Source organism: Lithobates pipiens, unplaced genomic scaffold (assembly GCF_037356315.1).
Source record: "Lithobates pipiens isolate NorthernLeopardFrog02 unplaced genomic scaffold, aLitPip1_a1.2 Scaffold_3, whole genome shotgun sequence".
In the NCBI taxonomy this organism is placed as follows: domain Eukaryota; kingdom Metazoa; phylum Chordata; class Amphibia; order Anura; family Ranidae; genus Lithobates; species Lithobates pipiens.
This window is the reverse complement of record NW_027507790.1, coordinates 183,065,818-183,078,137: the sequence shown is the minus strand read 5'-3', so window position 1 is coordinate 183,078,137 and position 12,320 is coordinate 183,065,818. Positions and strand designations below refer to the sequence as shown.

The window sequence follows — 12,320 nt, the reverse complement described above, 5'->3', positions numbered from 1 at the left end:
TGGAGAGTACAAGGGTGGGGAGTGGAGAGTGCTGGGGGGAGCCAAAAAGAACAGGGGTGGAGAGCACGGAGGGTAGAGAGCACTGGGGGGGCTGGAGAGCACCAGGGGGGCAGAAAGAACAGGGGTGGGGAGTAAGGGGGGCTGGAGAGCACTGGGGTGGGGGCTGGAGAGTGATGGGGAGAGCTGAAGAGCACTGGGGGGAAAGAACGGGGGGGGGAGCATTGGGGGGAGTGGAGAGCACTGAGGTGAGAGCACTGGGGGGAAAGAACAGGGGGAGAGAGGAGAGCACTGGGGGGAGAAAGCACTGGGGGAGAGCACTGGGGGGAGTGGAGGGCACGGGGGGGGGAGCACTAGGGGGAACAGGGGCGGAGAGCACTGGGGTGGAACGGGGGGGAGAGCACTGGGTAGGGGAACAGGGGGGAGAGCACTGGGGGGGAAAGCAATGGGATGGTGACTAGAGAAGGATGGGGAGAGCTGGAGAGCAGCAATAACAGGGGAGGAGAAAACTGGGGGGGGGGGCTGGACAGTGTGGTGGTGGAGGAGAGCACTGTGGGGGGGGGGGGGGCAGGAGAGTGTGGTGGTGGTGGAGGAGAGCACTGGAGGGGTGGCAGGAGAGTGTGGTGGTGATGGAGACCACTGGGGGGGGGGTCAGGAGAGTGTGGCGGTGGAGGAGAGCACTGGGGGGGGCAGGAGAGTGTGGTGGTGGAGGAGAGGAATGGAGGGGTGGCAGGAGAGTGTGGTGGTGGAGGAGACCACTGGGGGGGGGGGAGGAGAGTGTGGTGGTGGAGGAGAGCACGGTGGTGGAGGAGAGCATGTGGGGGCAGGAGAGTGCAGTGGTTGAGGAGAGCACTGGGGGGGCAGGAGAGTGCAGTGGTGGAGGAGAGCACTGGGGGGGGGCAGGAGAGTGTGGTGGTGGAGGAGAGCACGGGGGGCAGGAGAGTGCGGTGGTGGAGGAGAAGAGCACTGGGGGGGGCAGGAGAGTGCGGTGGTGGAAGAGAGCACTGGGGGGGGCAGGAGAGTGCGTGGTGGAAGAGAAGAGCACAGGGGGGGGGGGCAGGAGAGTGCGGTGGAAGAGAGCACTGGAGGGGCAGGAGAGTGCGGTGGTGGAGGAGAGCACTGCAGCCCCCCCCACTCGATCCTCCTATCCAGGCACTGTAGCACAGATGGACATCTACTCCTCTGGATCACAGCGCTGGATGGCTGTGTTCGGCGGCCGCTCTGAAACACAGTCCCGCCCCCCCAGACCGGCTCATGTGATAGGCGGAACATGGTTCTCTCTACTATCACACGAGCTGGTCTGGGGGGGGCGGGACTGTGTTACAGAGCAGCCGCCGAACACAGCCATCCAGCGCTGTAATCCAGAGGAGAGAGCGGACTCAGAAAAAAAAAATGCAGCATGGAGGCGGCGGCGGCGGCGGCGGCGGCGGCGGTGGCAACACCTTGGGAATTCCAGGGGGGGGGCACTTGACCCCCCTTGGTCCCTGCTGCGGACGCCCATGCCTGGGAACATCAAGCAAGTGTACATATTCACTAGCACACCATGGATCAACACTACCATCCAAAGTTTCTTTTATTGAGAAAGATCACATCACAGAGATAAGTGCAATGTTTTGGAACCACGCAGGGCCCCTTCGTCAGGCATGTGATGACGAAGGGGCCCTGCAGAGCTCCAAAACGTTGCACATATCTCTGTGATGTGATCTTTCTCAATAAAGATCGGCAGTGTTGATCCATGGTGTGCTGGTGAATATGTACACAGGCCTGTACATGTGCCTTCTTGAGGAGGAGGACCTTGCAGGCAATGGAGAATTTCAATCCATGGCGGTGTATTGTGTTACCAATGGTTTGTTTGGTGACTGTGGTCCAAACTACCTTGAGATCATTCACAAGTTCTGGGCTCATCCCTCACTTTTCTCATGAGATGAAATCTTGCATGGAGCTCCAGATCGAGGTCTATTGATGGGTATTTTGTATTTCTTCCATTTGTTAATAATCACTCCAACAGTTTCCTCCTTCTCACCAAGCGTTTTGCTGATGGTCTTGTAGCCCATTCCAGCCTTGTGCAGCTCTACTATCTTGTTCCTGACGTCCCTTGACAGCTCTTTGGTCTTGCCCATGATGGTGAGCATTGAATGAAAGAAAGATTCTGTGCACCAATGTCTTTTATACACATAATGAGTTGTCATTAGGAGCACCTTCTTAAACTGACAGGACTAATCTGTGAAACCACATGATCACATGCTGCAGCCAGTCTGTGGGAGCCTGAATTATTGTTGGTTGGTAGGGGATCAAATACTTATTTTACTCGCTGAACTGCAACTTGATTTATAACATTTGGATTATGTGTTTTTTTCTGGCTTTTTGGATGATATTCTATCTCTATTATTTAACATACACCTATGATAAAAATGATAGACCCTTCATTTCTTTGTAAGTGGGCAAACTTACACAATCTAGGGTTATAGGAAAGGGGGAAGGTGGCGCTGCCCCTTAACTGATGAGTGACCTTCAGAAGTGTATCACACTTCGCATCAGTAAATGCAAGTGTTAAATTGATCCACAATAGTGTAGTGTATCAAACCACTATAAATGCTAATGATAGCAAATAAACTATAAAGTGAGATGTGCTAATATATCACCAAATGTATGACACATCTTTACCATGAATGTTCAAGATTATACAAATACACGATTAATTCCAAATAAATGTGCTATCATAAGCATTTATAGGGCTTTAATACACGACACTATTGCGGCTCAATTTAACACTTGCACTCACTGATGTGAAGCGTGATACACTTCTGAAGGTCACTCTTCAGTTAAGAGACAGCGACACCTTCCTCTTTCACATACCCCTATATTTTAGTCGCTCCAAATTCTGGAGTTTTTCAGAGGAGGCAGCAGTCCAACATAATCCTAAACGCAGAATCTTATTAATTATAAATTTACACAATCTGCAGGGGATCAAATCATTATTCCCTCACTGTATTAGATTTATTAATAGATGTATTATTAAAAATGCATTAGATTTATCAATAGATCTATTATTAAAGATTTATTTGATTTGATATGAGATCTATTATTAGAAATGTATTCGATTTAATGAGATATTTTATTAGAAATGTATTTGATTTGATATGAGATCTGTAATTAGAAATGCATTTGATTTGATGAGATCTTTTATTAGAAATGTATTAGATTTTATTTGAGATCTATTATTAGAAATGCATTACATTTATTAATAGATCTATGATTAGAAATGTATTCAATTTGATATGAGATCTATAATTAGAAATGTATTTGATTTGATAAGATCTATTATTAGAAATGTATTCGATTTGATATGAGATCTATTATTAGAAATGTATTAGATGTGATGAGATCTATTATTAGAAATGTATTCAATTTGATAAGATCTATTATTAGAAATGTATTAGATTTTATATGAGATCTATTATTAGAAATGTATTAGATCTGATGAGATCTATTATTAGAAATGTATTCGATTTGATAAGATCTATTATTAGAAATGTATTCGATTTGATATGAGATCTATTATTAGAAATGCGTTAGATTCATTAATAGATCTATGATTAGAAATGTATTAGATTTTATATGAGATCTATTATTAGAAATGTATTAGATTTGATATGATATCTATTATTAGAAATGTATTACATTTATTAATAGATCTATGATTAGAAATGTATTCGATTTGATATGAGATCTATTATTAGAAATGTATTAGATTTGATATGAGATCTATTATTAGGAATGTATTTGATTTGATATAAGATCTATTTTTAGAAATGTATTTGATTTGATATGAGATCTATTATTAGAAATGCATTAGATTCATTAATAGATCTATGATTAGAAATGTATTCGATTTGATATGAGATCTATTATTAGAAATGTTTTAGATTTGATATGATATCTATTATTAGAAATGTATTAGATTTATTAATATATCTATGATTAGAAATGTATTCGATTTGATATGAGATCTATTATTAGAAATGTATTAGATTTGATATATGTATCATTAGGGTTATAAGAATTGTACTGCTCAGGGAAGAGAGTTCACAATGAATGAATGAAGGAGTTGGCTCATCGCCACGTGTAATGTCAACAAAAGCACACCACGCACGCCTGACCTCATGAAATATTTTATTAGATTTTATCAAACGTTTGTTATAACATCGCAGATCACAGACTCTTCCCCCTCACTGAACTCCGCTAAAGTTGACAAGCACCTGGGCACGTGACGCCCCCTCACAGACGGGACGGCACGCCCATGGAGCGTTCTCAGCGTGCGATTGGCTGTGTGGCGGCAAAGCCGGAATTCGGAGTCAGGCGCAGCCCCGCCCTCCTCTGTGCGCCGTGTCAGCGCTCAGCCCCCAGCCTCCATCACGTGACCTCTCCCTCCACTTCCGTAGTAGCTGCAACGTTAGTCCCGGTCCCCGTTATCGGAGAAGTCCACGGCACCCGCCATGTCTACGTCCAGCACCAGCCTCACCTACAATGACTACAACTCGGGGGGAGGAGGAGGCGGAGGCGGGGGGGATTCGGCGGAGCTGGGACAGGAGGCCACACCGGGCGGCAGCGGCTCCACACCGGCAGGCTTCGGGCTCTTCAGTGTTGACCTGAAAAAGTAAGAGGGGATGAGGGGCGCACTGTGAGGGGCACACTCTCTTCACTTACCGCACTGCTGAACTCCCCTATGCAGCCTGTTGCTGCTGGTTGTAGTTTATTGGGGGATGTTAAAGAGGAACTCCACCCCTGACTTTTCAATCCTAAACCATGTCCCTGTGTTAGTCTAGGGCCGTCTATGTGCATGGGGGTTTATGAGAAAAACAAGCCCCCCCTCTTTTTTAAAAACGCACGCGGATTGTGATGTGGAGGCATTAATAATCGGGGGAGGGTCATACCTCTGCCGGTTGGTTGTACAATCGCCTGCGTTTCTGTCCTGAGGTGCAGGCGCACCATTAATTATTAGCTCTACCCATTGCAAAACGCATTGCGGTTCCGTCCGCTCATGTTTGTGGTCGGGGACTTTCCCCATGTTTCCCACAAATACCTATTTAATGGAATGGGCTGCATTTGTAATATATAGCCAGTGAAGGGACTATCTTCAGGATACACAGAGAGGAAACAAATCCTCCATAAGTTGTACCTGTCTATCTGCAGTCTTCTTTTCTCCACATCCATTCAAAGTGCTGAACTTACAAGCTTGTCTGAGCGTTTGGCTCTCTAACACCTTTTTTCTGGCGTTACACTCTGCATAGCTCAGTGAGGAGAGGTCTGAGAGCTGATTGGAGGTAAGGGACACACCCTCCTTAATACGGGAACGGAGATGAGGCTTTCAATTTGCTGGAGCTCCCTTTCCTGTCACCTTATTTTTGCTTGGTGTCAGTCTTGTCAGAATTGACTCATGCTGATGGCAGAGGAAAGAAGAAGCAGCAGACAGAAATGTCACTTAGGGGTTTATTTACTAAAGCTGGAGAGTACAATCAGGCTCACTTCTGCATAGAAACCAATCAACTTATAAGCTCAGCTTTGTTCAATTAAGCTTTGGTAATAAAACCTGCAAGTTGATTGGTTCCTATGCATAAGGCCACGTTCACACTGGTGCGACATACGCTCCGACTTTGGAAGATCATGTCACGCAATGGTTCCCTATGAGAGCCGCATTAAATGGTCTGACTTTGAAAAAGGTTCCCGCTTTACTTTGGTCCTACTTCAGCCCATTGAATATCATTGAAGTCGGATCCTTGTCCTAACCATCCGACGTGATTACAGCAGCAGTAAAAGGAATTTGTCACACTGGGATTGTTTTGATTGGTCAAAGTAATCGTGAGACTAATTCAAAGTCGGAGCGAAATCTTATGTTGTTCATTCAAGTCGGGTGGAAGTAGGACTGATGTCGCAGGGCAAAGTAGGCTAACAGTTGTGTGGTGCCAGTGTGAACCCGGCCTTGGTCAGCCTGATTTAGCGCACTCCAGCTTTAGTAAATAAATCACACAGTGCTTTTAGGCTAAGTTTAAGGCTAAGCATTAAAAGCAGTTAAAACCCCTCAAATGCCTGTGCAAATATTACAGTGGCCAGAACAGTGCTGTTTACACTATCAAAATGTGAAGCGTTAGCATCGCGTCTCTAAGACCCCTTTCACACTGGGACGTTTTTCAGGCATTTTTCATGCGCTTTAGCGTTAAAAAAAGTGCCTGAAAGAAGCTGCAACTGCAATCCCAATGTAAAAGCCCGAGTGCTTTCACACCAAGGCGCTGCGCTGGCAGAGCGTCAAAAAAAGTCCTGCAAGCAGCTTCTTTGCAGCGCTTTTGGAGCGGTGAATACAACGCTCCTAAAACGCCCCTTCCCATTGAAATCAATGGGAAGCGCTTGTAAAACGCCCGAAAAACGCCTGAAAAACGCTATTGGCAGCAGCGTTTTGTGGGCGCTTTTAACCCTTTATTTGGCCACTAGCAGGGGTTAAAAGCGCCCCATTAACGCTCAAAAAACGCTGGTAAAGCGCTGCTAGTTTAAGCGGCGCTTTACGAGCGTTTTTCGGGCGCTGACATTTCACATTGGGACTGCAGATGAGGCTTCTTTCAAGCGCTTTACAGGCGCTTTTTTTAACGCTAAAGCGCTTGAAAAACGCCCCAGTGTGAAAGGGGTCTTAGTCTCATTTCGTGTCAGGAGGTGTTTGAAGCCTCCCATTAAAATCTGTGATGACGCTTTGCAAATGCTCTGGTGGGCAGTTGCGGTGTGTTTGTGGGGAGTTAAGATTAGTTTATTTCCTTTTATGGAATAGGTACTTGTAAGGGGGGGGGGTTTAATGTGCCTTAACGCTCATCGAACGCTTCCAAACTGCCCATAGGATGTATGAGGAGCATTTTTAACTCGTCATTAATGCTTGTAAAATGCCAGTCTAATGCCCATACTTAAGCTCCATGCACACTGGAGCTCATAAACTGCAGTTTATTGGAGTTTGGACATTTTGTTTTTAAAAGCCCATAAACTCCACTCTATGTTAGCCTATGTGTACATGGACGTTTTTTAAGCTTTAATGAGCAGTGGAGTTTATGGGCTTTTTTGTGAACGCCAGAAATTCGCGTTCAAAGTGCCGTTTTTCACTGCCAAAAAACAACTGCAGATAAACTCTTATAAACGCTCATAAACACGCGTTAGTTTGGTATTCTATTTTTTCAATGCATTGTGGGAGTTTGGAATGCATTGTGGGATTTTTGGCGTGTTCTCTGTGTAGTTTTATTGAAAACGCTAATAAACGCTAGTACAAAACGCTGTTAAAAGCACGTTTTTCAACCAGCGTTTTCTGCCAGCAATCTGGCGTCCAGAAAAAGCTTTTTTGAGCTTCAGTGTGGATGGAGCCTTACACTGTATGAGTGTGAACAAGCTTTAAAAGTGTTAGTAAACCTCATAAAAAATAAATATTGGGCCCTGGGCAGTTTAACCCCTTCTCGCCTTCGATGTAGCCAAGCCATTCATATCTGTCATACTGTAAGCGAGCTGCCCGCGTGCCGTGATCGCTGAGTCCTTTGGGGTAAAGGCCCAATCGGGGTGGATTACATTTAAATCACTAGTAAAAAGGCTTCATTTAAATCATAATTTTTAAGGAGCAACTGTCATCCCTGTCCCGCAGCGGCTGCTCCTCTGTTGACTCACTGACAGTCCCATTCACTTTAATGGGACGGCTGGTGATGCAGCAGTGACATGACAAGGTGAGGGACGTGGCAGCAGCAGGTGAGTGGATGCCCGCTAACAGGCACTGCCATGATGGATCTGAAATGACAGCTCTTTAAATGGAAGGACTTATTCTTGCTGGTAGTTGGAATCTTTAATATTTTCAAACAAAATGAAGGTTTCCTATTTAGAATAATAAGCTGTTAGATTAGTAAAACATTGCTATCAGAACCGATTCAATCATACAGTTTGTAGTGTACATAGATTTGCAAAACAATGGGATAAAGGAAAATTTGTTAACTTTTATCTCATAGTTCCTGTGATATTGTGTGAATGCATCAATGCAGTGCATTTTATCTCAGCTTGCAGAGCTTGGATTCATTGAATGAGTTTACCAAAAATGAAAATATTGCAGAATATACAGCCTCATGCTACATAACTAAGCTCCATTTCATGCTGAATAAACTAAATTGATGATGTATCTTAAAGAGGGATTCCACCTAAAAAAATAAATAAAAAAAAAATATTAAAAGCCAGCAGCTATAAATACTACAGCTGCTGACTTTTAATAAATGAACACTCACCTGTCCCGGGTTCCAGCGATACCGGCAGCCGAGGCCGATCGATCGGCTCTCGGCTGCTGCCGTCACCATTCTAGGTGAGGGAATCAGGAAGTGAAGCGAATCGGCTTCACTTCCCGGTTCCCTACTGCGCATGCGCGAGTCGCGCAGCGCAATAGCAATTGTCCGCGCTGTCTCTGAGACCCGTGTGTGTCCCAGCAGACAGCGCAGCAGGACAGGAAATGACATAGACTCCCACGGGAGTCTATGCCCGGAAGTGGGTGTAAATACCTGTCTTTGACAGGTATCTCCACCCCCCTTTCCCCTGTAAGGTGCCAATTGTGACACCGGAGGGGGGAGGGTTCCGATCAGCGCAAGTTCCACTTTAGGGTGGAACCCCGCTTTAAGACCTGGGCTATTTTTCAGACTTGCTGTTTACAAGTTAAAATAAGTTTATTTTTTTGCTAGAAAATTACTTAGAACCCTCAAATATTATATCACCCTAGAGAATAAAATGATGGTTGTTGCAATACTTTGTTACACGAATTTGTGCATCGGTCTTACAAGTGCACTCTTTTTTTCAGAGAAAATACAATTTTTAGAATTAAAAAAATAGGACGACAGTAAAGTTAGCCTCATATTTTTTTTATGTTGTGAAAGATGTTGCGCTGAGTAAATTGATACCCAACATGTCACGCTTCAAAATTGCACCTGCTTGTGGAATGGCGACTAACTTTTACCCTTAAAAATCTCCATAGGCGATGTTTAAAAAAATTCTACAGGTTGCATGTTTTGAGTTAGAGATGATCTATGGCTAGAATTATTGCTCTCGCTCTAACGATCGCAGCAATACCTCACGTGTGGTTTGACCACCGTTTTCATATGCAGGGGCTACTCATGTATGCGTTCACTTCTGCACGCGAGCTCGGCGGGATGGGGTGCGTTTAAATTCGTTGTTATAAGTAGTTATGAAATAAATTCCTCTTCAAAGTACCGCCATATAATGGCAGTCTGTAAGTGGTTAAATAAAACACTGTCTTAATGGCCCATACACACTATCCCAAAAACTGGACAAAAAATACAGCGTTTGATGCGTTCGTACGATAATCGGATCGTTAGTACAGGGCTTTTCGAGAGCTGATCGCAACAGTTCATCCGATTATTATTTGATTGACGAGCATGAAAATTTTCCCCGTATGATACCAGATCATATGATTTTTGTTTTGGTCAGTACCGTTGTCGTCCTAAAATACAAAAGAAATACACTACAACACGTAACATCACTATTTATTTTTAGATTTTTTATTTTTTTTCTGTTGTATGATACATTTTGTGACTTTAGTAACCTATTACATTTCTACTAGTAAGCGATTTTCGGATTGTGTTTACGGGGCATTAGATAGATTTTTACTCCTAAGCATTCTTTTAAAATAAATTTGATAAAAATCAAAAAAATCTGATTACAAAAAATAAATAAATTAACACGTTTATCAGCTGTGTCCAATGACAGTTGATCACAATGTAAACACAACCTTGTTATCGGCTTCAGGTAAGGAGAGAAGAGAGCTGATAAGCGGCTTGCGTTAAAGGGACATCTACACTGATAATCGGGGCACTACCTGTGCAGTACTTACCTGTGCAGTACTTACCTGTGCAGTACATCAGTGAAGGTGAAAAAAAAATACCTGTTTGCAATTTTTTTTTTTTTTTTAATGTTCAGTCTTTTTTTTTTTTTTTTTTTTTTGAGGAAAAAAAAGTAAAAAAAGCTAGTGACTATTAACCACTTGTTGACCGCTGCACGCCGATATACGTCGGCACAATGCCAGTGGTGGGCAAAAGGGCGTACCTGTACGTCGCCTTTTAAGAGGTGGGGATAGCAGGTGTGCGTGCGCCCGCCACATAGAGGGTAGCCGTGCCCGTGGGATCGGTGGACTCTGTCTGCCGGTCTCCTGGCGATAGTGTCACGGAGCTTCAAAACAGTGAAGTACACAAGGCATTTCCCTGTTCTGGCCAGTGTCATGACAGATAACTCTCATGTGACTTGAAGCCCGCCCCCCCCCCCCACAGTTAGAATAACGCCCTAGGACGCGGTTAACCCCTTCACTGCCAGTATCATTTACACAGTAATCAATGCGTTTTTATAACATTGATCGCTGTATAAATAACAATGGTCCAAAAATAGTGTAAAAATTGACCGATGTGTTCTGGAAGGGTGTAACGCAGGTCATACAGTCTGTACTTTCGGTGCCGATTCCAGTCACGGTCGCGACGTGTTTGCTCGGGCTGGTGGAGGAGTTGGCACCCCGAAAGGCGCAGAGGACTCTGATTTCTCTGGCGTTATTTTATGCACGTAAAGCTATCCTGTTATGTTGGAAGAAACCTGCACCTCCTACGGTTTCTTACTGGAAGGGTTTAATTAATAAAGCTTTGCCGTTATACAAAGCCACCTATCTCAGTAGAGGGTGTCCTACTAAGTTTGAGAGGGTGTGGAGATGCTGGCTTGATGCTGCAGATACTGTGAATTAATTGTTAGGCGGGAGGTGCACTCCTTGAGAGGTGGGGGAGGGGCGGGGCGGGTGCTGCTATATTTAGGTTGGTCTACATCCCCATCTCGGGTATTTAAATCATCAGTAACGGTTTGAGTCATTTTTGTTGTATGGGAGATACGGTTGGTGTTCATAAAATGAGCTAAGAAGTTGAGCGGAGGGCTGCACAAGGAGGAGTTTGTTGGGTGGGGGGGGGGAGGTTTGGGGTTTTGTTTTGGGGACCTTTGTGTAAGTTTGTATGTTATATGTATGTTGAAAAATCTTCAATAAACATAAATTTTCAAAAAAAAAAATTGACCGATGTGTCTGCCATAATGTTGGAGTCCCGATAAAAATCGCAGATCACCACCATTAAAAATTAAAAATAAAAATGCTATTAAACTATCCCCTATTTTGTAGACACTGTAACTTTTGCGCAAACCAATCCAATATACGGTTATTGTGTATTTATTTTTTTAACAAAAATATTTAGAAGAATACATATTGACCTAAGCTGAGGAAAAAGTTTTTTTTTTTTATATATATTTTTGGTGGATATTTATTATAGAAAAAAGTAAAAAATGTTTTGAAAAAAAAAATCACTTTTTTTGTTTAAAGAGCAAAAAATCTAAAACGCAGAAGTGATCAAATGGGAAAAGGATGTCGCTTTTGTTTGGGTGCGATGTCGTACAACCTCGCAGTTTTCAGTTAAATCAATGCAGTGCCGAATCGGAAAAAGTGCTCTGGTCAGGAAGGGGGTAAAATCTTTATTTGTTTGAAAAAAAAACAATTTCATTTGGGTACTGTGTAGCATGACCGCGCAATTGTAATTTAAAGTGTGACAGCACTGAAAGCTGAAAATTGTACGGCCTGGTCCGGAAGGGGGTAAAAGTGCCCAGTAGGCAAGTGGATAAAGTGTTACTAAACCCACAACAGTAAAATCAGTCTGTATATGCAGTAAAGCATGCTTGTTATACTCGCTGTGGAATCTAAGGGGTTAATCCTACGCATTGTGTAAAAAGGCAGTTTGATCCCGTCTTCTCTGATCATCCCCTTCTTTCACAGTGCCCAAACTATTTTCTGATAGAATAGAGCCATAGGGACAAGCGGCACATTCTCAGTCAGGAGGACCAGGACGATGAAGTCAGCACATCATACTGGACCGGAACCCCAAACCACGTGATGTCTGCATCTTAAATACCCTCTCCCAGAGGGCACAGCGAGAGGGCCATTCCCACTGACCTTGCTCCGAAAGAGAGTAACTTAAGCACCTAACCAGATCATAGTTCCACACCTGCTTCAAGAGACAGTGCCCCTGTGACCAGGCTGAACATCTCGCAGTCCAGTCAGACTGATGCAGAGGTCCAATTTAGACAAACCCAAACCAAACTGCAGTTTAGGCAAGTTTAACTTTGAAAAATGCATAGCGCGTGCTCTTCAGGAGCTGCCGCTACATATGCATTACATACTAGCACATCATGACAGACTAACCTGAAAACGATGCCCTCCAGCGGGTAGCTGCCATTGCCGAAGG

The 12,320-nt window shown here is 44.1% G+C and overlaps 1 protein-coding gene across 1 annotated transcript in view; it reads left to right on the top strand.

Moving 5' to 3' along the window:
- The first annotated feature begins 4,376 nt into the window (after nucleotides 1–4,376).
- AP3B1 (adaptor related protein complex 3 subunit beta 1) overlaps nucleotides 4,377–12,320 on the top strand; it is a 588,663-nt gene continuing 580,719 nt past the window's right edge. Inside the window, exon 1 of the mRNA XM_077462589.1 lies at nucleotides 4,377–4,654. Within this exon, the coding sequence (XP_077318715.1) occupies nucleotides 4,494–4,654 (161 nt within the window). The 5' untranslated portion in view covers nucleotides 4,377–4,493. The remainder of the gene's footprint in view (nucleotides 4,655–12,320) is intronic.